Source organism: Colias eurytheme, chromosome 18 (assembly GCF_061535395.1).
Source record: "Colias eurytheme isolate Ceu_HAF_F1 chromosome 18, ilColEury1 Martin Lab GWU primary, whole genome shotgun sequence".
Taxonomy (NCBI): Eukaryota; Metazoa; Arthropoda; class Insecta; order Lepidoptera; family Pieridae; genus Colias; species Colias eurytheme.
The window spans coordinates 7,365,319-7,392,751 of NC_142997.1; the positions used below are offsets into that span (position 1 = coordinate 7,365,319).

Consider the following 27,433-nt stretch of genomic DNA (forward strand, 5'->3'; position numbering starts at 1 on the left):
AAATAGATTTTTCATTGAAAAATACGTTTTACGATACGATGTTGACGTCTTTGCGTTTCAGCACACTCATTCTAACCATTATGTGACATTATGCCTCAAGTTCAAGAGTAATTCAACTACCTATATTGAAACCATCTAAATAATATTGTGCTTAACCGCTCTTTATTCTGCTCAAAATATCTCGTGCTCTTCAAAAAGTCTTTACATTATAGTAAATAGAATGAACATATTATTCTCTAAATTATTCCTAAATTCAGCTTTCATAACGAGTAAAGTTCTAACCGAAATTTGATTTTATTTATTGCACTGCACTAATGAGGGCCGCAAATGCGAAACGTCCGCTCGTAAATATCAGAACAACATTTAGCGTGGATTTCGAGGCATTTAAATGGGCCATTCACGCGTAACATATCAAAACTAATTTCTATGGGAATTGTTTTAAACTAAACTAAATGTTCAGATAGATTGAGGATGGTAAGATTAATTATTGATTACAACGCCAACGCATTTCATTTTTATTCAAATTATTATTGTCTATTTATTTATATGTAAATATTTAGTGACTGTTTAAGTATCTAGAAAAATATTTGTTTTTCTAAATAAATCGCCATCTTGCTTTTTAATTATACCTACATAAATAAAAAACATCTCAATCCAATCCTGGCGAAATCGTGAATATGTAAGAAAGTAAATATCAGAAAGCAATAATTTATATTTCTTCATGAACCATTGCTCTTCCGTTTGTTTGTTATTTGTGTTCACCTCATGGTAAGAATTCGTAGTCAACACTGAGATTATTTCAAACAAGCAAAACACCATCACGATATGATCACGACACATTATTTATTTTAGAAAAACGTAGTGTGTACCTAATTTTAACATTGAATATGCAACCTAAAACACTCCTTTTGATCACTATTGATCCCTTTATAATGTTTTATTTGGCCATATTTGTTTATTCCGACTACCATTTGAATTTGAATATATCGGATGATATTGGGGCTTATTTTTGTCAGTTTTATTTTGGACATGGCTTGCAAAATAACATAATGCGGAGGAACCCGCAGATACCCGCTATATTATAGTAAATATAGTATTGATATGTTCACGCGTTAAATTATCCTAATCTAAACATGCCAGCTGTGTCTCAAAGAGCATTTATTTTCATCAGCACCAGACCCTGTTAAATCGGCAATTCTTATTCGAAGCTCACTTCTTTCTGAAGACATTTGTTTTCCAATTGGAGACGTTAACTGAGCCTTCTTTTTAGATTTATTTGTATTGGATGCTTCATTCTCTATCGTTTTTCTTGTATACAATTTTTTAAAAGCAAGTTGAATTTTTTTTTTGCTAAGTTAAAAAAATTGTAGGTAAGAAGGCTTTAAAATCTCCAATTTAAGTAGGAAAAACGCAATCTATTTTATGTATTAATTGGTTCACAATATTATCAATAAGTATATGGATATATAGTGACGACCATACCCGTACTAAATCTTATATATAAAAATGAATCGCAAAATGTGTTGGTAAGCGCATAACTCGTGAACGGCTGAACCGATTTCGATAATTCTTTTTTTATTATATTCCTTGAAGTACGAGGATGGTTCTTATGTAGAGAAAACGTAAACATGTACCACGGGCGAAGCCGGGGCGGACCGCTAGTTTTAAATAAAATCGCGCAACGTAAAATCACACAAAATTCGAAGAGACACTAAATAATTCAACTTGAAAATATGTGGTAAAAGAATAGAATAAATGATTTGTGAGATGGCCGATCGCCAACACTGAACACGGCGCTTCGAGTTTCATATTTCATAACAAAGGATGTAAAAAAATATTTTATAAAACGCGCAAACTGAATGGAATTTATTTTCCCTTTAATTTATTTGATGCTTATTTTTATAGGACGGTGAATGGAGAAAATGTAAGGATATGCGTGTTTGGAATTTATGATACTCTTTATATATGTAGTAGGTACCGATAATCTTCTTTCTTTCTTGTTACATATTAATGAATGATATCGTATTTCTGGGTTGTTGTTACTAAATAATAGGAAACTAGGTGTTAGAGATTATATAGGTAGATCGGAACAGTTCTTTCAAGCCATGTCTAATTGTCTATTGCTCCAAAAGCTTCAGCTTCTATCCACACTGGTTCGTTAAATATGCATAGGCTAATCTATTTCGTTAAAAGAAAGGGTTGCAGTTTTTCCATTGCCGTTTTGGAATTAATAATGGTCGCCGACTAATGTTAACATCCCATGAATGTTGAAACTGATAGTAAATGTAATAACAACTATGTTATAAAGCGTAAATAGCATGGTAATGAATACCTTCATATTTTATAAATAACAGTAGACGCTGGTCAAAGTAGTTTAATAAGATAACAGTGCATCCAAATGAATCGAATTATAAGGAACCAATTAAAAATTATCCGGCTTTGTGCGAAAAGCCAATTCATTTCAGCCAACGCTCGCTGCAGCCGAGGTCGGTCGTAAATTGGCAATCAGTTCCGTAGTAATTATATTCAAAGCAAACAAACGTATTGAACGCTTAAATGCTATTAACACCTATGGTAGTTTATTTTTATGACCTGGTGCATTTTTTCAATATAAAGAGTAGCTGATGAACGGAGTTTAATTGAGTTTTGTTTTAGAAATATTTAAGATTTGTTGACTGTGTGAACATATTGATGATGATGATGATGAGCACCTGAAAAGTTAAATAGGTAGCTTTCTGATGGCGATGTTTGATGTTTATGTAAATACCGAATAGAACTTTACATTTTAATTATGAAGTGTGTAATGATTAAGATATGCGGATATAGGTATCTACATTTAAAATACAAAACTATGACAAAAGGTTTGAAAACAAATAAATATTACATAGTAACTATTTTAATACTTCTAATAAAATTAAACGAACTTATTTCGTAATAACCCAACCTCAGTAACACCGTATCAAACATTTGCGACAGTATAAATAATTATTTCATTTAAATAATCACGATTTTTTCCGTTTCCCTGCATCACTCGTCTTTAATGTCTTATTTCATATAAAACCAAGCGTGCACGAAGTCATGAATAACTTTCCTGGAATAACTTTTGACGCTGGGTAACGTAATTTAGTAACATGAAATGGAATTTTAACCTAAGTCCATATTCTAATCTATTCTGCAAATTGTAAGAACTTCCTGGAGTTGAAGATTTATTAGCTATCGTAAATAAGTAGATATTATTTACGGTGATATTTTAAGTACTTTCATCTTCTGTCAATCTTCTCTGGTAGTGCTTATGAGGTTTCCAAAAAGCTCATTACATAAATACCGGTTAATTAAGCAGGTACATATTTATAAATTAAGTGATAATATATGTTTAGGCGACAGGAAGGTTTTGCGACTATCCCTAACAATTCCAGAAAGAGATGATAATGATTATGCCAAATATATTTATATTTTGATCCAAGACCAAGGGGCATACTTCTTCTTATACATTACAAGGGGCAATCTTTATATATGTTACGGCTAAAGGTAGGTGAGAACATAAACTTAAGATTAGCCGGCTAAACTTAGGTTTATTTTCGACGAGGTGTTAATGTTAGTTTGTTCTATCTTTAGCCGGCTAAACTTAAGTGTAACCGCAGGCCCGTGGCTAAAAATGTCGGGGTGGGTAGATTTGGTTACTATAATACATGTAAGGAACAGGGCGAGTGTTTTCTGGCACTTCGCCGGCTGCTGCCGCAGCACGCTCGCTGCGCTCGCTCGGCTCGTGCGGGTCTTAAGAGTTCTAACCTAACCTAACCTAGCCACCAGCTTTCTGCCCTGAGTCGGGGTGGGTAGATTTGGTTACTATAATACATGTAAGGAACAGGGCGAGTGTTTTCTGGCACTGTGCGGGCCCCTCAAGCCCTCCACCGGCCCGGCGCTAACCAAATCTACCCACCCCGACATTTTTAGCCACGGGCCTGCGGTTACACTTAAGTTTAGCCGGCTAAAGATAGAACAAACTAACATTAACACCTCGTCGAAAATAAACCTAAGTTTAGCCGGCTAATCTTAAGTTTATGTTCTCACCTACCTTTAGCCGTGACATATACATTACAATATAGTTATTACAAAGTACAAACACCTACGCGATAGACGACGAAGTATGGTTATGTGAAGTATTAAGAATACATATTTCATTTATGTACTTATTCTTAATACATCGACGCGGTTGGCGCAGTGGTAAAGTAACTGCCTACTGAGCCGACGGTCCCGGGTTCGATCCCCGGTCAGGGCAAATATTTGTGTGATGAACTCAATTATTTGTTCTTGGGTCTGGGTGTTATTATCTATATATGTATTTATTAAATTAAATATTATATTTATCGTCGCCTAGTACCCACAACACAAGCCTTAATTGAGCTTACTGTGGGACTAGGTCGATTTGTGTAATAATGTTCTATAATATTTATTTATTTATTATTATTTATTTAAATTGCAATGAATACAATGTAGTTCACTCATTCAGTATATTGTGCAGTTGGCAGAAGCTAATTATTGGAACAATTATACTATGTAGCAGGTTCATTCACTCTCATTCTAATGTATAAATAAACGAATGCATTCGTGTTAAATATTGTTTAATTAGCAGACATAGAAACACATAATAATTTGGAACTACTCCATTAACACACTTATTATGTTATTAAGTTTGTGCATATTTATAGTTTATGTACTTTTCTTTACCTCACTTTGTTTCTACTAATATTTTATTTTCAAATTCAATTAAACAACCAACGGCTTCGCTTTGTACAGACTCTTATCTATCTGTCCTAAATTTCGCTACATAGTACCTTGAGACATTTTGTCGTGAAAGTTAAACAGACTTCCTCCAGAACACCCACGAAGCTTTCACGTTTATATTATTACTAGCTATGCCCCGCGGTTTTACCCGCATTACTCTGCTCCTATTTGTCTCAAATCTTTAATATAGCCTTTTTCGATAAATGGTCTGTCTAACAGTGAAATAATTTTTCTAATCGGACCCGTGGTACCTGAGAATAACGCAAACAAAGAACTCTTCAGCTTTATTAGATTTGTATTCATTGGAAAATATTAGTAAACTTCTTTGCGGTTTTATGAATTATAAATTACTTTATAGATTATATCACTTACTTATCCATGGACATTTTATACATATACGATATCAGTGACGTAAACCTCCTCCTTCCTCCTATGCTCTCCTTAAGCAAAATCTTCAATCCTGCGTTTGACGTCTTTAACAAATGTAGTGTTAAAACAGACCCTGGAACAAACGTTATGTCAACAGCTGCATCAAATAGCGCAAATACCTTCTCAAGAATGAAACTCACTTTTAGAAATGACGCTGTGAAAATAATGAGTCTCTAGAGTGAAATTAATATTTTCTTTGCGGTATGAATTCTCTTTAACAAGTCCAGGTACGTATTCCTTTGGAGATATATGTGAAACTACTTTCTTCGTCGATTTACTGCGTCAGATTATAGTGTACTAGCGGTCCGCCCCGGCTTCGCCCGTGGTACATATTTCGCAATAAAAAGTAGCCTATGTTCTTTCTCAGGGTCTAAAGATTATATGTGGCAAATTTCATCAAAATCAGTCCAGTAGTTTATGCGTGAAAACCATACATACATACATACAAACCTTTCCTCTTTACAATATTATATAGTATAGATTAATAGGTCAGTCGTTACTTACAAAGAAAGAGTCGACTTTATTTATAAACAAACCTTTAGATGTATTCACATAAACTAATACATATCCTTCGCGCTAATCTTTAAATTCTTGTTGTATCTCAAACAAAACAGACTCACAATGCACAATATTTTCATACATATTTCCGATAGAGGATGTTTAAAGTGAACATAATATAATTTTCCTCTCAGACGTGAGGAGCAATGTTAAACTTTAATGTAAGTATTATAATGCAATTTCCTCACGCGATCGGGACGGATGCTGCCTTATGAGCATCCTGTATCAAGAGACCGCTTTATAGTTCATGTTAAGGTCCCGCTTTCACTGCTTTCACCGCAAAAACATCTGCAAGTACGTGTGCACTTCGTAGAAACTTTTATTTGAAGAAAGGTTATGAAACTATTGTCTATAAAACAAAACTTTCATATACCAAAACTTATATAAATAAGGCGTCTGTTAATTGAATTTTACCCTGGTTTATGGTCAAATGATATTTGATTTCAAAACCAATGGATTTACATCTTTAAGTGTATGTTTTAGAGAATTATCTTTTAAACCTTATTCTTGTACCTACTTATAATATTGATAAGTAACTTATTACAAAAGGGAAATCTCATCAAATTTTGTATTGATAATAGAAAATTTCCATTAAGATCGTCTCTTTAATCTTTGATACAATATATATATCTAAACTAATTATAAGATTTACAATAACAAATAAATGATTCCGATAACCACACAAATTACCGGTATGTTGACCATAGAAATTTCATTCCCTTTGTGGTGAGGCCAATCAAGTGTTTCTCCTTGATTAAACCTCAATCGGAACGTTGCGTACATAGAATCGATTCTAGAATATATTAGTATAGAGGAGTTTAATCAGTATCTATAAACTTGAGAACAAATGAAACCCGGATAATCTAATCATAAGTCGAAATCTGTCTACACATAGTTGGAAGAAGATTTTTTTCTGATTGACATAAAATATGAAATATTTTAGTTTTGATTTTCAAAAAAACATGTTTTTTATTTAAAGAGTTTTTAATCTGGATTCCCAAAAACAACGTTTTTTCATAATCTTACTAACTTACAGTCTAAAATTACACCTGTAGATTTTATAAATATATATCTTTTATAAGCTTCAGCACAATGACTTTAGGAAGAATAAATACAAAAAATGTAACAATACAAAACGGTTATAATAACGAGCTGTGAATCGAAATGTAAATTGACTTTTTGTGAATATTTTGTACGCTTAATCTCTTTTATTTAAGCAAGCGCACTTAATTGACCCATTCTTATTCGTTCGGAAGACTTCTATTAATTCTTATGACATTGCAAAATTCAAATAACCTTACGGTACATTTATTTTTTTACCATGACGCACCTACTACCTATTTTAAGACTAAAATGATTGAACAAAAAGTGTATGCAATTGTAATGCACACACACGCACACACACACACACTTACTCACTCACGCACACACATCACACAGGCTGTAACTCCGACTGTCAATAGGGGTTTCTGAAAATCAGTGCTGCTAGTTGACTCAAAAGTCACTGCAGCTTTATACTGAGAAGCCCCTTTTGATAACAGACGTTGCCGCACAGTACCTGTCTAATTTTTAGGTTGTAAGTTTTTGATTGTGTAATATTTTGTTTTAGTTTTAAGTTTTTTTACCATGTTTTTGTTCTTACTTTATTTTTATTTTTTCTGTTTCTGTGTGGCTTGTATACTTTTTCGTTTGTTATCAATAAATGTTTTATTTATTTATTTTATTTATTTATTTAATGGACAGTAATAGAACTCATATCAATTTACAATACACCAACATAAAATATTTTTAGTTTTATTTCGCAAGGTATTTTGCACGACTCATAAGCGAAGCGTTGAGGTGGGTACTACTATCACTTCGCGATAAACATCTGATTTTTCAAACTTAAAATGTCTTTATGTATCATACATTGCACTTGTAAGATAATACATACACACACATATTAAGAAAAAACACTATTTTTAACGTTCATGATATTTTTGATGTCATTTTTGTTATTTAAACTAGTTAAAAAACAGTTTAAAAAAGTTCTGTCTTGGACGTCCGTGTCCGTGTCTGTATGTGCGGATCCTTTTTCTTGTTAACACGATAGCGACCGAAATACTTTACTAATCGAGTCTTTTTTTTTCTCTTACGCTTGAGTATGCTCAGGAATAGAACCCTTTCATTTTTCAGGGTCTGATTCGATGTGGTTTAATTGTTATTAAATAAACAAAAATAATACATAATTAATAAATATTTATTAAAAAAAAATTATGAGGCGTGCACTTTTGGATTTTCCAAATTATTTCATATCTACGGTTGGTACTGTATGACTCAATATCGGAATCGCGTACTTACTAATTTCATGATATTTGTTTCAGGCAAACTGCGCATTGTTTGCGCGTAACCATCATCACACTTATCCTAAAGTCGGTTCATTGCGAGACAAGCAGAGAAGAGTCAGTACCCTGCGGCGGGCGACTGAAGGGCCCCGTGGGGACGATTCAGACGCCGAACTTCCCGAACCCGTTCCCGGTGCCGCTCAAGTGCAAGTGGATCATCGAGCACGACATCGCGAACGGCACTATATCGATATACTTCACGCAGCAGTACACCACTAGCGGGCTCACGTTCACCGAGTACATGTACTACGACGACACCTACAAGCTGGGCGAGCGGCGCGCGCTCACCGTCACCGAGGAGAACATCACTAGGATCAAATATTTACAGGTAGTACATATTTCTATATAGGTACATCAAATATATAGAAAATAGACTTAAAATCTGCATCTGTAAAATAAACACCAGATATTTCAACTACCTATAGGCTCATATTGTCTGTCTAATACCTTCTCCATAATTTCAATACATATCTAAAGAATGATCTATAGATATTTTTATTTATCTTTCATATTTGCCCTTTTAGAGAGGCATAGGTACAGTAAAACTATAACTGCTAATCTATAATAATCATTCTGAAAAGGTCCGGTATGTCTTCTTCAAACAAGAAATTCTTATTTCTTATCCGTCGAGTAAGTGGCAAAAGCTATGCTTTCCAAGGATATCAGCCGCCTCTAAAAAAAACAAAAACGCAAATGCACTCCTACGCTACGTTGCCAAATGGATAAATAACCACGCAGCGACTGGTGTGCGACGTTGCCAATTTTACGTAAACAAACTTTACGCGCGAATATGGTGGTATTGCGTTTTGCATTCATCTATTAGTTGAATTAGTAATGTGTTTAAATTAACAACTTATTACGTGTTAAATATTGTTCTTAAAAATCTGGATTATATTATTATTATATCTTGAGAAATACAGCATATTAATACTGTATATTATGTTAAACTAAATTAAAAATAAGAATTTGCCATAATATAGCCATATTGTACAAAATTAAAACTTGTACAATTAAATCAAGTCTAATTTGTTCATGAATTAAATATAAAAGCAGCATGATAGTAAATAAGACATTAAAAATATTGTGTTTATTTTTTTAAGTGTTAAGTATAAACATGTTTATATGTACTGTTTACATGGTACCTTCGATGAGAATGAAGTACTGACGATTGTTATGTTCAATGAAGCGTGGCTCCAACTAATGACATCATTTCTGAATCGATTTGTTCATTTTATATAAAAAGAAAAGTCGTTACTCACCTATTTTTTACACGGATTGAATCCTTTGAATGTTTTTTAATCTCGTCCATGGATGTTTATTTTATTGAAGCTTCTGCCAGATCTCTCAACTAATATCTTAGAATTACACTTCATAAGTATAACAGTTTACTAACGAAGTTTTTTTTTATATTCATTATAAACACCATAATATAATAAAACATAGAAAAAGAGTTAAGTCCAAAGCGTAAAAACTAAAAATCAGTCTTTACAACTGCTAGTCCTAAGTATAGGTATAGATACCCTCAAATAATTGCTTAAATTAACAAATAAAGTGCCTTAATTGAAAGTGCACGATGCAATGTTAATTGACCATTGAAATGACTCAGTATTCACTTGGAATGTTAAAGTACTTCCTTGACTCACTTTGCGTTAATATTTTAAATATAATATAGGTACTTACTTGGGTTTACAGTTTTATTGCCTTATGTGTATTATTTATTAACACAAAAGAACTTACAGTAAATTATCCTTTAGTTATGTGGCTCTAGTAAGATATCCACTCAAATATCCCAGAATGTATTAAGGATTGTGTTGGTTTTGTATTTCTTGATTATACTATAACTAGGTTTCCGCCCGCGGCTTCGCCCGCGCAGTCAAAGAAAAACCCGCATAGTTCTCGTTCCCGTGGGATTTCCGGGATTGCGTCATTTTCCCGGGATAAAAAGTAGTCTATGTCCTTTCTCGGGTATCAAAATATCTCCATACCAAATTTCATGAAAATTGGTTCAGTAATTTAGGCGTGATTGAGCAACAGACAGACAGACAGAGTTACTTTCGCATTTATAATATTAAGTATGGATATCCGATCTATCTGCAAAGCGAATTTCACCAACATCTGCTTATTATTTAATTACTTTAATCATTATCAATAGTATTATAGAATTTATCTGTACTATTGTAACGTTTGTTCATAGTATCAATGTTTTCTTATATTCTTGCAAACTTTAAAACAACAAGAAATTACAAACTTCCCTTCTATACAGTTACATTTGTACCCACTTTTTATTGTTAGTTGTTACCAATTTAAGTTGCTCATGTAACAAAACGATGTAATTTCATACAAACATTTAACGATGTAAGGGTGCTTTTCCACTAATAATGTGCGAGGATGTGTAGCGAGGTATGTGTTTGTAAATAACCAATCATATCCAATGACTCTATTATACTAGTAGACGCGGCATACGCCAACATCATTGCACTAAAAAACAGCGTAATTAATACATACCTACTTACTAACGCATTATCACCAATACAGTTGTTCTCTCTTTCACTCTCACGCACGAGACATAATACATGTCTCACTCATGTACTTCGTAATAACAACTGCCGATTAAAATATAAAAAGAACGTCCAGCCACGACGCTGAATGGTGCGTGACTAAGTGAAACACGGGCACTTAGCTGAGTTTTTTCTTGCCAAAATAGAGAGCGGGTAACGTATCTAGCTTTTTTATATATCATAGACTTAGAATAATTACACATGTGTAATTATTCTAAGATCATAGATCATATCGCTTCATTTAGTTGGAAGCGTTTAGCGTTTGAAGCGATACTATTCACATCCTCGCACATTATTGGTGGAAAAGCACCCTAATTCGTTAAAAATTTAGACACGTGAATGAAAATCTGTCCATAAAATTGTTTTGAAATGGCTTACCTTATCACTTAGTAGCGATCTCTCCCAGGCAATCAAGGCAAGGCATAAGAAGAGTCATAACTTGACAAGAGCCGTAGTGTACTTATATCTAATTCATAAATTCACTATTCAGATCAATTCAAATTAAAAGCAACAAAGTAGCAAAACAGACGCTTGATTGAGTTCACTAATGATAATTACCTATCTATCACAATGTAGTAGGTACGTATACGGTATTGGTTATTTGTTCTCGCCGATCGGTATACAAATTGTTAGTTAAGCACCTTAAGTGGCTGTCTGTTTATTGATGAGTGACCGACATCACGTATAGTGTTATACTAGTTGACGCCCGCGATTGAGTACATGTTAAATGAGAATAAAAAAAAATACGTGTGGCACTCGAGGACTGCCGTGGTAAAGCTATTATCGATTGCATAGTATCGCATCGTTGTGCCGGTTGGAGTGGGTGTGTTAGGTTTTTTCGTTCGGTCGCCGCGCTCAAAGTCTGAGATAAAAGCTATGCAATAGCTTCAAAAGATATTACTTGTGTTTTTCGCCTAATGGAATTTTCATTGAAATGCAGAATAATAATGCCAATAGTTTTGAAAACTTGAACATACCTACCTAATATAAAAATTGCATTATGCTGTAGCTGATGTTTAGTAATAAATATGTCAATTAAATTCCTACATTCGCCCCTAAATATATATAAATTATTATTGACTTGACCAGCTATTAGCTGGAACACTAATGAATCAATTTCACAATCCTTTGAGTTATTTGAAAAGCTTTGACATTAAACAAGCCAGAATAATGAAGTAGCTATATTTATTTATCAAATAATTAACCCAATTCTACAGTTGTAACTAATACATTTTTATATAAGGTAATCATAGCAGTCTCCCTACAAAATTCGTTTACTTTGATAGGTTACAGTTACAATGTTGCCTTAATAAGTGCACTTTTGCGAGTAAATTGCACATAGTATTTTTATAGGAATTCCAGCATTTGCAATTCATTAAGGCTACGTATAAAGGTATGTTCTTTCAATTAGTAAATACATCTATTAACATAAATTCATAAGCGGGCTCGAAAAAGGTTAACGACTATAGAGTCTAGTTGTAACAAAATGGTTTTAATTCACTTTTAATTCTTGATTTTCATGACATTTTTGGTTTACTTAACCTTTATCTTTTTTGTACCTTTTAATGAACAATCATTAAAAATGTACAGTTTGACGAAATGGTTTGGTTAATGTTTTAATTATAACAACATGTGGTCTTCTTGACTACACTAACATAAGGTAAAGAGAACCAAATTTAGTATATATGTTTAAATTAATAGGCACCGAAACCACTGGACTGATTTAAAAAATTATTTCACCAACAAAAACTTACATTATTCCTGAGTGACATAAGCTATATTTTATTTTAATTCCGGATCAACACGGACAGAGCCAGCCGCCAGGACGGGCTAGTTGTATAATAAAATATTCCTCCCACGTAACACTATGAGATTATATCGCTTGTTCTGCAATGCAGATTTGTCGAACACGGTATGTTTCATCACAATACGTGTATTGGAACGTTCGTCTTTTTCCTTAATGACTTCATGAAGGAATGAAGGAATAAGAAACAATAAAAAAAAGACGTGTGGCACTCGGGGACTGCTGCGGTAAAGCTATTGCATGCTATGCCTTCAAGGCTCACCTCCGCGCCCGTCGGAGTGGGGAGCGTGAGGTTTTTCGTTACGCAATTAGATAGAAGCTATGCAATAGCTTAAAAACTTTTCTATCGAAAACTCTCTGATCAAATATTACCTTTGTTATTTTTTTTTCCTTTTTTTTAATTTTGATATAGCTGTTCGAAAATGCACATTACCAAAGCATACATAACCAATAACCATAGTGTGGCCAATGACTGTCACCGTATTGTTTATTCGTGTGCAATTTACCTTGACATGAATTTAAGTTAAATTTATGTTTGACTGTCAAAATTCTACGTGATTCTACCACCGAGTGATCCTAGCATTAGGGTGATTTGCAAACTTCAAGCTTCAGACTAAATGAAGCGATATGATTGGTTTTTTACAAACACGTTCCTCACTAGTTCACTACACATCCTCGCACATTAATGGTGGAAAAGCAGCCTTAATAAAAATTAAAAAATTGGTTGTCTGTAAAGTCGGTTTACTGACGATAGTTGAACGTGTGCTTCTTTGTCGCTCGTTCCGCGCTCTCGCTTGCACTTCAAGCCTTACATGGAACGCCTCAGAGCGAGGTAACGACGCATGACTCATGTTTTTTCGTGCGTGCAGCCAGCTCTATCGAATTATAAGACGTTGTCACGTCAAACAAAAAAAACACACTCTAACAATTCGTCATAATCCTGTTCGGAACCATATTTGATCCGACGTACCTATTCATAATTTTACCGAGCCGCATGAAAACGGAAACAAGATAAAAGATAAATGTATTCATATCACGAGCAATTACCGAGTCTTATCGTCTTATTAAGGCGTTACCCGGCAATTTCGGCTATGTTCAACCTCTATAAAGTCTGGTACAACATAAAGCACAATACCGAAAAAAATATATAAAATAGGATGGTCTTTGATCTTTAATTGCTCGCGAGGACTTTTTTCCAAAGTTAATAGATTTCTAGAAAAAAAATGTGCCGTGGTCATCGATTTTTCCGCAAATACTCTATAAACTTCGTAACCTGCTGACTTAGAGCTCTGAAAATTTTATGTTTAATAAATTATCAGTTACACAACAGTCCCTGACGAGGAAATTTTGTTTCACTGATTAGTATCTTTTTAAATACAAAATGCGAGGAAAAAAGAAGGTGCAGCGGGAGAGGTTTGAGATCCGTCAAGTATGGTCAAGGTTATTAGCGCATGTATAAGCCTTAAAGCGATGGTAATTACTCTTTGAACACTGTACCTATACCAGAGATAACAAAATACTATACTAGCCTATAGGTATACTCTTCTTATAATGGCTTACTTCTTGTATAAAAACGAAATATTGAATACAAATAATTTTAAACCTATACGGTTTGTATTAGAGCTGCCGCTTTGATAAATTTTATCATAAAGATTACATTAATAGGTAAAGTGACTTTTGTCGCGAAAACAGGAAGTGTGCAAAGGTAACAATTGTCACATAAAAATCATCAACATCAACAATCGTGAAGAAAAATACACTATCTCATCTAGCAATAATTATCCTCTTTAACGAAAACCCAAGTCCTCTTTTATAATAAAAAAATATAAATCATCGTTCTTTATTCGTCCAGAATCAAAAACAAAATAACCAAGCATACATATTAAATTGTAATTAAGCTAGGAAGTGTAATATAAAATATTATTCACATTTCAACCAAAACCATATTTACATAAAATTATCCTAAACTGGAATCATTTAGCGTGTCTGTAAATACTCAACATACAAATGGGATATATGTATTATCATAATAATGCAATATATGCCTAATCGTATTGGCATGTGCTCTATATGTGCTAGTAAATTAATTAATTTTATCATTTGAGAAAATAGGAATCGAGGCACTAATTACAATTTTAAATGAACCCAGAATATGCCATAATTAATTAACCTATACACTTGAAATAAATTAATAGTAGGTATACATTTCAGTGTTTTGTCTATTCCCTTCCTTCGTTTAAGTGATAAAACCTTAATAATCACGATGATTAATTTATATTTTAGTATAAAGTAGCTTCGCATTTATAATATTAGTTAAGAAATAATATGAGGCGTTACTAATACATATTGTTTAGGATATGTATTAGTTAATTTAAGAGCAAATTACACTAATATTTCAAGTTCAGGTAAAGCAATATATTATATTCAGATATTATTCACCAAACGAGGCGGGAATAAAATATCTGAAACATTTGGATTCATGTCTTTGTTTCGTAAACACCTCGGGGTAGGAATAAACAAATAAAGGAATCAGAATAGAAATGAACGTGTAACATGGTGTAACGAAGAAATACAGCCTACGGGAATAACACGGCGTTTATTTTTTTTTTTTATAGTAGACTAGATAGACTCCCAGCGACGGCTACAGTCAAATCAATTGTATTTTCTCGCGCTTTATATTACTGACTATCTGCGTGCCGCGGTTTCACTCGCGTAAACTAGTTTTTCCTTTTAATCCTAAAGTTCCTGTGGGAATTTTCTGACCTACAGACAGACATAAATTGTAAAAATTACTATTTTGATATATGTACAGTGAATCCATCCATATGCATTAAGTAAAATCGGTTATTTCAGTATTAAAAACAGACACTTCAATTCTCCAAATTCCAAAAAAAATATTGGTATCTATACCTAGATGAAACTTTAATCGCCAAATAAATTATAAATAGCTTCACGCCCGTATACAGATGAGGATGTAAGAAGTTTATACTAAATTCATAACATGGATTATACTATAAAATAATCGTCCCTATGGGAGCAAGCGTCCTATGAGTAGGTACCAAAATCACATTTCATCGTATAAATATGCAAATTACACATACCATAAAGAAATAACCGTGAAATATATTCACACATTAATTGAGTGATCTTATTTTCCGCAATTTTTTACCATTCAACATTTTCGTTATCTTTTTAATCTTCATAAAGAATGAATAAAATGAGTTATGATAATATAATGGCAGAAATGTAAGTGCAATCTTAAGTATATAAGATAAAACACTTCTTTGTAAGATATAATTTTAAAACTTTTATTTATATAATTAAGGCGTTACCCGGCAATTTCGACTATGTTCAACCTCTATAAAGTCTGGTACAACATAAAGCACAATACCGAAAAAAATATATAAAATAGGATGGTCTTTGATCTTTAATTGCTCGCGAGGACTTTTTTCCAAAGTTAATAGATTTCTAGAAAAAAAAATGTGCCGTGGTCATCGATTTTTCCGCAAATACTCTATAAACTTCGTAACCTGCTGACTTAGAGCTCTGAAAATTTTATGTTCAGTTACACAACAGTCCCTGACGAGGATTTTTTGTTTCACTGATTAGTATCTTTTTAAATACAAAATGCGAGGAAAAAAGAAGGTGCAGCGGGAGAGGTTTGAGATCCGTCTAGTATGGTCAAGGTTATTAGCGCATGTATAAGCCTTAACTGCTCCGCGCGGTTTCACCCCCGTGGCTCCACTCCTGTTAGTCGTAGCGTGATGATATATAGCCTATAGCCTTCCTCGATAAATGGGCTATCTAACACCGAAAGAATTTTTCAAATCGGACCAGTAGTTCCCGAGATTAGCGCGTTCAAACAAACAAACAAACAAACTCTTCAGCTTTATAATATTAGTATAGATTCAAACAGTAATAATGAGAAATTCGGCAGTCCCAACAAAACCCAGTCCAAAGTTCAATTTACACTTTGTAATTACGGAGATGGGTTAAAATTACTATCTCCTATCTATACTCATATTATGTTACAGTTATAAAACAATATAGAATCAATTCTAATGCAGGCGCTAGACATGTGATCAAATACGCAAATACCTACAAAGTCGCGAAGTGTGGCACTGACATTTGCCTATTTGTTCAAAGTTTGAACACATATTTGAAGTTTGCCGAGTCGAGTCGGTTTTTCTGCGAACATCAAAGTAATCAAACTTCAAAGTTGCTTCAAAGTTTGTGCGCCCTGCCACACTTGTTGCGTGTGCGCCGCTGAAAGCAGTTGTATACAATAGTTAATCTGTGAGTGGTATTTTGAGCGTCAATAATGGAGTGGGGTAATGACGCAGTAATAGAATTATTTATTGAGCTACTTCAAACAAAAAAAATTAAAGGCACTCAAATAAAACAGTCTGACGGAGTCATCAAAATCGTCGTCTAATCTGTGAGCCATCTTTGCGGTAACTGTGCCCGTAAATCATTTGAAATACAAGTCTAGCCGGATACATTTGTGCATATAAAGTTTGATCGAAGTTTTGAAAATGTGTGCTCAAACTTTGATCCCCATGTCTGGCGCCGGCTTAACAATCGTTCGACCCAATTCGTCGGAAAACGCTGGATCAAAACATCCAATATGCAATACTAGCTATCTTTTGAGCTTGCGTCATCGCGTCTGCACTGAAATTCCATCAAATATTAGAGTGCAGTTTCAGTCTGATTTTATAGTCACCTTGTGGTTCTGCGAAAGAGTAAACTTAGCTGACAAGGTCAATTGTGAGTAGTTTGTTGTTCCTTGTTGTGTGGGTAATCAATGGATGCGAATTCATTTTTGGACGTAAATAACAAAACGCCCAAAAGTGAAGTAAAATAATTATGACTTCGACTCCATGTAATGTGAAGTTTGAGTTGACATAATTGCTGTTTTTTGTAGGAAATACGAAACGACTATAAAGCAAGTCCCACAAAATTTCGGGTCATTTGTAACAGGATGGCGGTTCTACAGGGGTCTTAGTACGCAATGACAAAAAGAAAAATGATGGTCAGAACGCTGATACCGGATACCTTAAGATACTGTAATATAAAATATTACAGTATCTTAAGATAAAATATTATAGTATCTTCACCGTGTGTGACGCGCTTTAAACATTAACAATACTTACTTATATCTTAGAAAACAACAACTAAACACCAACTCCAACCAGTTTATTATCTTCATTGTAACTCAGTGCAAAATTCTAAACTAAACTATGAAGTCTAACAATAAGTAAAACTCAATTTAATTAAATTTCCTTTAGCTGAAAAGTAGTTTTAAAAGTTCGTCTCAGTAATCCAAAAGTCGTTTCTAGTGAGGTGGTCGAAAGATTTATTCATTTACAAAGTTCACAACTTCATGAAATATTTTAATGCAGTAAAAATTAAATTAAGAGCGAGTTTCGCGGCACGACTTTAAAAACTTTTAATCTTCTTGTTATCTTTATTGTGGTTAAGGAAATTTGCTGCTTTTGTTTCACTGAATTAATAAATATACAACTTTTGGCTTTCTTACAAATGAGATGGTGTGCCTTTTGCTATAATTGTGCACAAAGTATTGTTACCAAAAGATACATCTTGGTTAATAGGAGGTTAGTACTATTAAGCAGTGCAAAAAGGTTAATCTTGTATATAATTTTTTCTGTACCATGCATGTGTTATCAGTCTTAGCCACAACATCATAATAATGAAAAATCTCTGTTATCAACAATAGGTGCTATCGATGCAGATGTTGTGTATATCCTCGGGGGATTGTGCTGAAATCACGGTTTGTAGTTACATGTATGTAATATAAATACTTACGTAATAGTATCCTACAATACTCAACTGTATTGTAGGATAATATAATTGAAGCATAATTAAAGTCCAAAGAACAATGCTGTAAACTAAAAAGGTTTGTCACATAATTTATCTTAATTTTTAAAACTTTACCTATGAATACGAATAGTGGTCCGGGAGCCAGCAGCAGATTTTATGACCAAGTTCCTCTCAAGCGGTAATTAGTAAAATGCATCAAAGTATAGTATTATGAAGCCTCGTAAACGTCAGCTGGAGCTCGGTTGGGGGGAAGAGCGGTTGTAGCCTCCCGTATCAGCTGACGGTTTTTCCACCAAGAGACAGCCAGCTGACATATATATTTATCCACAGTTACATATAAGCTATCATCAGGTAAATTTTTGTTTGAGAGGAAATAACGGAAAATAAATTTTTCTTTAAATTTAACTTTCATGTTCGAGACACCAGCTGACGTATAATACACCATGTTGTAACCAGCTGACTATTTTTTTTCGTTGAGATATTGGGTTAGCTACAATTTGACAAATTTTTAGCTGAGAGGAAATGAATGAATGAATGTATTTTTTTTCCTATGTGCGTGGGAGGCTACAACCGCTCACCCCCCCAACCGAGCGCCAGCTGACGTTCACGAGGCTTTATAATACTATACTCTCATGCGTCTGACGAATTATCTCTTGAGAGGAAATAGTTAACCAAATTTGCACCTGGCTCCCTAACCATAGGTATTGTCGAAGAAGTTTGTAAAGCACATTTCACAAACCACAGGAATACATAGCGCGTTGGGAATTTTTCAGAACTTTAATGTTGCTAAAATCTTTCGTTTTTTGCCGACGAAGGACGTGTTCCCAAAAAAAGAATGTTTTGTTACAGGTTTTCCCAGAAAAGCGGGTGAAAACTCTGCAGAAGCGGCCCTGTTAGGACTGTATTAAAACGTTTAAATTTATGTAGACTGTAGAGGTCTACAAAATTGTATTTTACGTTAATGATAAAGTTTTGATATAATGAACTATCGAAAATGGCAAAATTAAATCAACTTTCACTTGAATAAGTACCTAATTAGCCACATATATTATTTTCAACTATTGAAAAACGTCAACTGCTACAAAATAGCATTCAACTACCATACCAGGTACCATATAAAAATCATTCCACCGTACGACCACTTATAAAATGAGGACTGCTACCAAACGTAGATTTAAATTAAAAATTCGTATATTGCTCTCACTGAATACTCGAAATCATTTTATTCGATCCCGAAATTCAGTAAAACATTTTTATTCCAGCCTTTTTTGCTACTGTACCTTTTATTTCTATAAGTATACTAATATAATCTAGCGTAAAAAATCCTCTTTTACAGCTCTTAGATAATTATTATCAATCTAAAGGTTTAATTAATAAATACAGATATATGAAATTAAAAAAAGACGTGTGGCACTCGGGGACTGCCGCGGTAAACCTATTGCATAGCATGCCTTCAAGCCAAACCTCCGTGCCCGTCGGAGTGGGGAGCGTGAGGTTTTTTTGTTACGGAATTTCTGGATTCGGTCCCCGCGCTCAAGGCCCGCGATAGAAGCTATGCAATAGCTTAAAAAAAACTGTAAAGCAGTATCAAAAGTAAATCATTTGTACTAATATTTCTGGTGCCACCAACTTCATCATCATCATCATTATCAGCCCATATTTGTCCCTAGCTGGACATACGCCTCAGTCATGGCACGCCACTGCAGAGCCCGGTTATTAGCGAATGACCGGGCATTGGCAACGAGCGCGTTGTCGCCAGTTTTGCACAGCAACCCTGCGGATGTCGTCATCCACCTTATAGCAGGCTTGTTATTATCAACAAATCCGTTACAAACCCGTAATTGTATAATTACTCTTCGAAACAAAAAGTAAAACAATAAATTTCCATCCTAAGTAATTGTAGTCTAAATTTCGCTTAAAATTAAACTCAATAAACTCCAATTTTACTCAGCAACTTTACCCAAATTCAGATTGAGCGTTAAAATGCAGCAGTGAAATGTATCCAACCACAGGCTATAAATTGTTCGTTGGTATTCCAAATAAAAGGATTCTGGCTTCGGGGTGTAAGACAAACGGCGAAGTTTTTGCAACAACACATTACGGTCCACGCTTGCGGGTATCTCTGATTAATGTTTTGCTATAAGCTTCTTTGCAAACACGTGACGTAATTGGGATTGCCTGTATCTGTGCCAATAGATTAAAAAAAATGGCTCTTTTGTTCTTTTTTTGGCACTAGGAAGGAAATTCTATCCTTTTATAAGCCTTTTATCTTCTTGAGCTATTACTAAATTGTATTGACAATTTGAAGATAGGCAACCTAATGGGTGTCGTACACTTGTCGTACGATACTATAATGTAACATATTCAAACAGAAGTACATAATAAAGTAAAAATTAAAAAATCTCTTGCCCTAATTCTTTTTATCACCCGCATACAAATAATAACGACGTACAACAAAAACACCAACATTTTGTAGCTGCTAACAAAATAAAAGCCGGGATTTTGTCAAATTCGCGAACGTAGCATTTGCTTGATTTATTCATTCGCGTTTTACGAGGCCGTAAAAAGTTGCTTTGTATAAAACCATAAAGTTTGTGAATGAAAAATTATGATGTAATGACCGTTAAGTGGCGTTAGGAAGTCATAAATAGCTTTATGAGGCTTTTATTTTGTTACTTTGAATAAACCTTGGCTATGAATGGGATAATTACATGGTTTTTCAAGATGAGGGTCTTTGTAATGAATGCTACAAAGAATCACGTTGCAACTAATTTGTAAGATGTCAGTTTTATGTACACTCTTCACTCACCTCGTGTCTACAGGAATTATGCTACAGTTTCAAAGTATTTATAATAACGTGAGTTGCAATGGCTGCGGTCTAAAAACAACTGATGCCTAAATTCATAAGGACTTTTTCAAATTATTTTGACGCAGTATCACCTAAACAACTCCAAAGAATATTGAACACATCATTAAAGATCCACTGAGCATTGCACTACTCGATCTGCAAACAATGTTGACCATCCACAACACGCAAGCTAACGGGAACGGAATAACTTATCGATTCCCTTTGTCCTGGTTTTAAGGACCTAAATCGCTCCGCTGTCTCGTGGTTGCAGAACAAAGTTTATACGCTGTCCGAGTGCATTCAGCATGCATTATTCACGTACTCCATTCGCATCAGCTTAACTTACACTTACAAAGTGCATCTCGTAACGTTTTCCATTTCGACCTATCTCGCCCTGTTCGCGCTCACCCGATATATCATCCTTGTCACTTGAGATTTGAAAGTAGATTTGGGCTTTGTAGGTTTTCGTGTCATGGAAGTCATTACGACGAAAATTGCGTATCACGTTTGAATAGTTTCGCTGTCTTCTGACGAGGCTTTTCTTTACAAATGGTTGAGAGGAAATTTATGGACGGTTCGATGTCGTTTCTCTTTCACGCTCAAACTATTGAAGTGATCTTTTTGGAGTTTAGAAGAGATATAACTTGGTGAAGGATACTTGTACAATATTGATGACCACGTCGATAGATCACAAAGTTTTTCGTTCATTTAAATGTCGATAAATCTCAATCTGGCTGTTAGGGTCACATATGAAGGAATCTGAAGCATTATTTTATTTTAACTTAATCCTGCAAAAGCATGAACGAAAAATATATTTTTAAATCAATAATTCTAAAAAAGGAACCAAAGGGTTCAAACGAAAGCTCCAGATGACATCCGATATAAAATACATTTAAAAACTGATTTCGCATTCCGTTTAACAGGTTCACTCACAAAGAAAACCTATTTAGCTAGATGCCGATATCTTCGGAAATATAACTTACAGAAAGTTAAACTCGATTTAACTCAGTATAAGTTAAATGTACGATAAAACGAGCAAACCACATTAGGACAAGAAAACTTTCTGTAAATATATTGCTACGTGTATTTAGCTAAGGTACGTGAACTTACAAAATTTAGTACCCATAGAGTTTGGAAGTTTTCCATTAATCAAATACTGTGAAAGGTAAAGTAAATATTTCTGTTTTTACCTTGGGCAATGGCCCATATGAAATAAAAGAAACTTTTTCCATATACTCAAGTACAGAAATCTTTTTGTTCGGTATGTGACATACATAAAAAATATTCGAATACTTTTATTGGTCTGTACAAAATAAATTTTAATAGAGGTCCTAACCTTTAAACTATTATTAATTACTTAATGTTGTACGCAAAAGCACACAGCTTAAAGTTAATTAATTGAGTATTTTTGATCTAAAATAAGACCAGTGCGAACTGGCAAATACAGACTCGATAAAAGCTTGTTAAAAATCTTACTCTCCCAATATTTTGCTCCAACTCGTCTTTTACCGTCAAATACCATTTTTGCTCAAGTAATTCACAGTAAATATTCTGAAACGACCTTTCGTTGATGTAAATAGCACATTAAAATTAATGGAATCGCCGAGAAAGCGACCGAATATCAATAACCAAACATTTCTGTGAGATCCGATAAAAAATCAACTTTTGCTCTTAAATATACTTCTTGAAAAAAAAGGAACTTTAAACTATGATCAAGAATCATTTCATTTGCAAATTCCTCGAGTATTTCTATAATTCGAAATGAATAAAAGCACTATTCAAAGTGACAATGCAAACATTTATACTTCTCTATTTATCAAACTTAATGGCTTTCAATAAATCTCTTGTAATTTAATATCTCTTTCGAACATAAAACCCAAGTTTAGGCCAAAAGGTTAATTGTACGTAATATGTATATTCTACGACCACCGGAGGCAAACAAAAACTATTCCTTTAGATATAAAGGAGATATTTTCACTTTATCGTATTTAGTATGAAAGGTGTATGTGACAATCACCTGGTCTTTCAGAAAAGGAAATTTCACTTCAAATCTGTAGTGTATGGGGTTGGTTATTGATAAAGTACCTTTTGCCTCTGAAGTCGAAAGCTGGTGATCTATCGTGGCAATACGACGAGGGCCTCACATCAGTTGAATATAGTGTTACTTTATATGGTCTTCTTCCTTTTCTATACAAATATTATAAAGAGGAAAGGTTTGATTTTTTGTTTGTTTGTATGAATTGAATAGGCTCCGAAACTACTTGGCAGATTTGAAAAATTCTTTCACTGTTGGAAAGCTACATCATTTCTGAGTGACATAGGCTAGGTTTTATCCCGGAAATCCCACGGGAACGGGAACTATGCGGGTTTTTTTTTGAAAACGCGGGCGAAGCCGCAGGCGGAATGCTAGTTTGGTATAAGATCTTATCCTGTATGCGCGATGGAGCTGTCCAAATTTTCCAATGTCTCATACGAGTAGAGTTGCTTTATATAGTTTTTCTTCCCAGGTGCAAAGCCCCGTGCTGGTGGTGGAGCTGTCACTATCCCGCGCGGAGGGTTCGCAGCTACGCGCGCTGGGGCTGCTGTCGGTGTTTGGGCTGAACGTGACGTACGCGGTGCGCGCGCCCGCCGCGCCCGCGCCCACCACTTCCTGCAGCGCCATCGAGTGCCGCCTGCTCGGACACTGCTATGCCTCACATGATTATAGGTGCATAACATTAATATTTATAGTACTGAGGACAAACACGGTAAGACCAGATCTAGGTATGTTAAGCCATCCTCAATACATGCACATACTGGTTTACAGATTGACATGCTAGCATAGCCTTATAATATGTTTATAATGAAATACATTCCATCATGATTAGATAGGAAAAAAGAACAGCGCTTTTTTCATACTCATTAATGCATGTAACGAGCGTCTTGCCTCCTTACTTGGTTAAAATATTATGTAGTTCTTAAACTGGAAATAAATTCATCTCTTTTTCTAATTGACACGTTATAAATGTCTTCATTCTATTTGGTTTCTCAAATTTACCAATCTTGATATTCTTTAACTATGGTCATATTATGTTATTTACATTATTACATGTGTTCAATTAATAATATACCGTTTATTTCACACACATCTGTTGCTTTATTTGGATTCCTAATTGAATGTAGATTTTCTTACACCTTATTGATCAACATATTGATGAATTAATATTGTACAACAAAAAAACAAATGCTAAAAGGCTTCAATCGCTTTAAGCTACTTGCAGAAAGCGACTAGGAGTCGGCGAAGAAAATAAATCTAAATGAATTCCGAAAACATCTGGTGCACCAGCTACTTAAAGTTAAAGTCGAATACGCTTTGCTCCAAAACGGTTTACACTCACGCTATTGTAACCCACAATTACTATGCTAAAGATGTAGTGATTACATACAATATGAAGTATGTATCACGTTACAGTGAGCAAAGCTGAGGGTCTTTATTATAGTTTCTTATTATAGTATCTTCCCTGTCAAATTATAATCCTATCATTTTTAAGATCGAGTAGTAGGATATGGTTGCTAATTAGCAGTGTTATTTGCAACTGCAGAAAATAAGTATCTACATATTTTAAAATGAGATGCAGACTATGATACGAATAATTTAATAACTTTAATAAACACATACACTTTTATGGCTGTTGTTGTACTTGTTAGATTTCAAAGATGCATGTTTTACGTAAAGTTGGCTATAATAATATTTTATAGTTTTAATTGCATGTAAATTTTTAATTTATTTTTGATTTTATTTAATTTGTCTCTGTTTTAAATTTTTTTCGTGTCGTGTAACTGTAAATGGAAGACACAGGCTCCTGAAAAACAGTTCTTACTATCTTAGGAGCCTGGGTCGCTCTAATTTGTTAAGTGAAATAAATGACTTATTTATTTATTTATTTTATTTAAATAAAAATAAAAAGGTAAAGTGGATTAAGGTTAACCAGATATTTTCTGAAATAATGTAGAATCTTCTTACGTTATAAAATTAATTAAATAATTGATATTATTCTACAGCGAGTTTTTCTGTTCCTGTTTCGACGGCTACTCTGGTCCGGACTGCGGTGTGGGGCCGCTGTGTCCAAGCACTTCAAATATGTGCAAGAACAAGGGAACATGTAGGTATGTACCTCATTTATTTGTGAAGTATATTTGTTTCATTTGAACAAATAATATACTTTGTAACAATGAGCTACTAATATTTTAAGCCCGAAAAATGTTTGGATTTGTTTATTTTTAACAAAGAAATTTCAAAACTGATCGGCTAAATTTAGTAAGAAAGTTGGACAGAAATAAACGCTTATTTGCGTATTCGGACCTGAGCTTTAGCTACTTAGACAAATAAATAATTGATTGCGAAATTTTGCATTAGTCACGAAAACAATGCATAAAGGGAAATAGTGAATAGAAATGCATGGGGAACGACTGTCACGCGATACATATGATATGCACGCGAGTGAATTCGCGGGTGGAAAGTAGATATAAAGATAAAATGTAAAATTAATTAAATTACATGCAAATATAGCTTATTATAAGTACATACTGTAATCTATCAGAAGCTAATTTTTCCTAATAAAACTTGTATTTCATTGGGCTAGAAAGCTTCTTCAATAGACAATTTTTTTCAAGATTAGCAACAACTTTTATTAAAGAACGTTGAAACTAAAGAAGTCAAGATTATAAAGAATTGTAATAATGTACTGAAGTTTCATGCATAAGGAGCCACTGTTACTTTGCAAAGCGTGTACAAAGAAAGCAGCCACAAAGTCTTTTTAATCGCTTCAAGGAGAAATTAACGAAATTTAAAACTTCCTTTCTTGTTTCTTTATTAACTAAACTTCGTTATTAATTATACGAGTTACCGTCTTATTATTTACGAAAATGAAAAGTTATAACAGCAAACTTGTAGCAATTAACAAAGTTCTGCAAAAACATCAAAATATATACAATTTATAAGGAGATATTTTGCAGCTTTTACGCAATTTAAAGTGCGTTTTCTTGTCTAGTGAATTTGAAAATCGTAATACGTTAATTTTGCATAAAATTTAATAGTTGTAACTGGTAGGCTTAGAAATAGTGTTTCAAGAGTTATTGGCACATTACGAAAGTTATTGCTCTTGATGTCCGTCCTTCCATGCACATGTTAAGGGTGCACTCACACACATCAGTCACCGTCACGGCACGTCACCGGACAGGATTAAAAAAAAATATGTATCAATAGTTCTAGTATGACTCTGTTCCCACACGACAGTCGCCGGCACGAAATCTATCAGTGACGTCACCGGTCAGGCACGTCAAATAATCTTTCCATACATGTATCATACTTTTATCCCCACTCACCCGGTGCCGTCACGTCTCAGTTCAGTCAGCGTCGTGCTACCGTCAATAATTGCTACATGTTCTCTAGCGTGACACACGTCTAATCACTGACTAACCTGATGTATGTGTTCAATGATTCAGTCAAACCGGCGACGTGACTGACGGACAACATGACGGTGACTGGTGTTTGTGGATACGTACACAAACCGTCACCGATCAGTCATCGGTGACTTGACGGTGACTGATGTGTGTGAGTGCACCCTTAATCTCACTATAATTGAGAATTATATTATAGAATGTTCAGATTAAGATGTTCAATAGGTACATAGGTAAAAAAAAAATTGATAGAAAAATCATCGTGAGACAAACTATACATGTCCAACTGTGTATTTTTATTTAATTTTGCAAATATGTACTTATAAATCGTACTTAAGAATTATAATATGTAGTAAGTAATAAAATAATTAATTTCTAGACAAATGGGACCAGCAGCAGTCAGCTGTATCTGCGCTCCGGGGTACACGGGCGACCTCTGTGAATCGGAAATTGCAACACCAGGTACCTGTACTAAATATTTATACTACTTAATAATAATCGTTAGGACCTAGGATAAATAATGGTCCAGATGCCACCATATACAAACGAGTCAAAAGCTAAATTAGAACAATAAAACAAACATAGTTAAAAAAAGCATTTTAATACATATACATAATTACAATACGTACCGTAAAATTATGTAGATCTTAGCTATGTATGCTTTATGTTCCTTCTGTAAATTTATCGATTACCACGAATTAAGTAGTAAACCTTTGAAATAAAATAATCATAAAAACGAATATAAAAATTTAATCAAAAAATATATTATAACCAGATTTTTTCAATA

At 34.0% G+C, this 27,433-nt stretch overlaps 1 protein-coding gene across 1 annotated transcript in view; it reads left to right on the forward strand.

Annotated features, from left to right (window-relative positions):
* The window catches only part of LOC149900779 (uncharacterized), an 82,055-nt gene that overhangs the window by 42,042 nt on the left and 12,580 nt on the right, over positions 1 to 27,433 (forward strand). The window contains exons 2-5 of the mRNA XM_090112299.1: positions 8,136 to 8,484; positions 23,715 to 23,914; positions 25,249 to 25,353; positions 27,026 to 27,108. Of these exons, the coding sequence (XP_089968425.1) occupies positions 8,136 to 8,484; positions 23,715 to 23,914; positions 25,249 to 25,353; positions 27,026 to 27,108 (737 nt within the window). The remainder of the gene's footprint in view (positions 1 to 8,135; positions 8,485 to 23,714; positions 23,915 to 25,248; positions 25,354 to 27,025; positions 27,109 to 27,433) is intronic.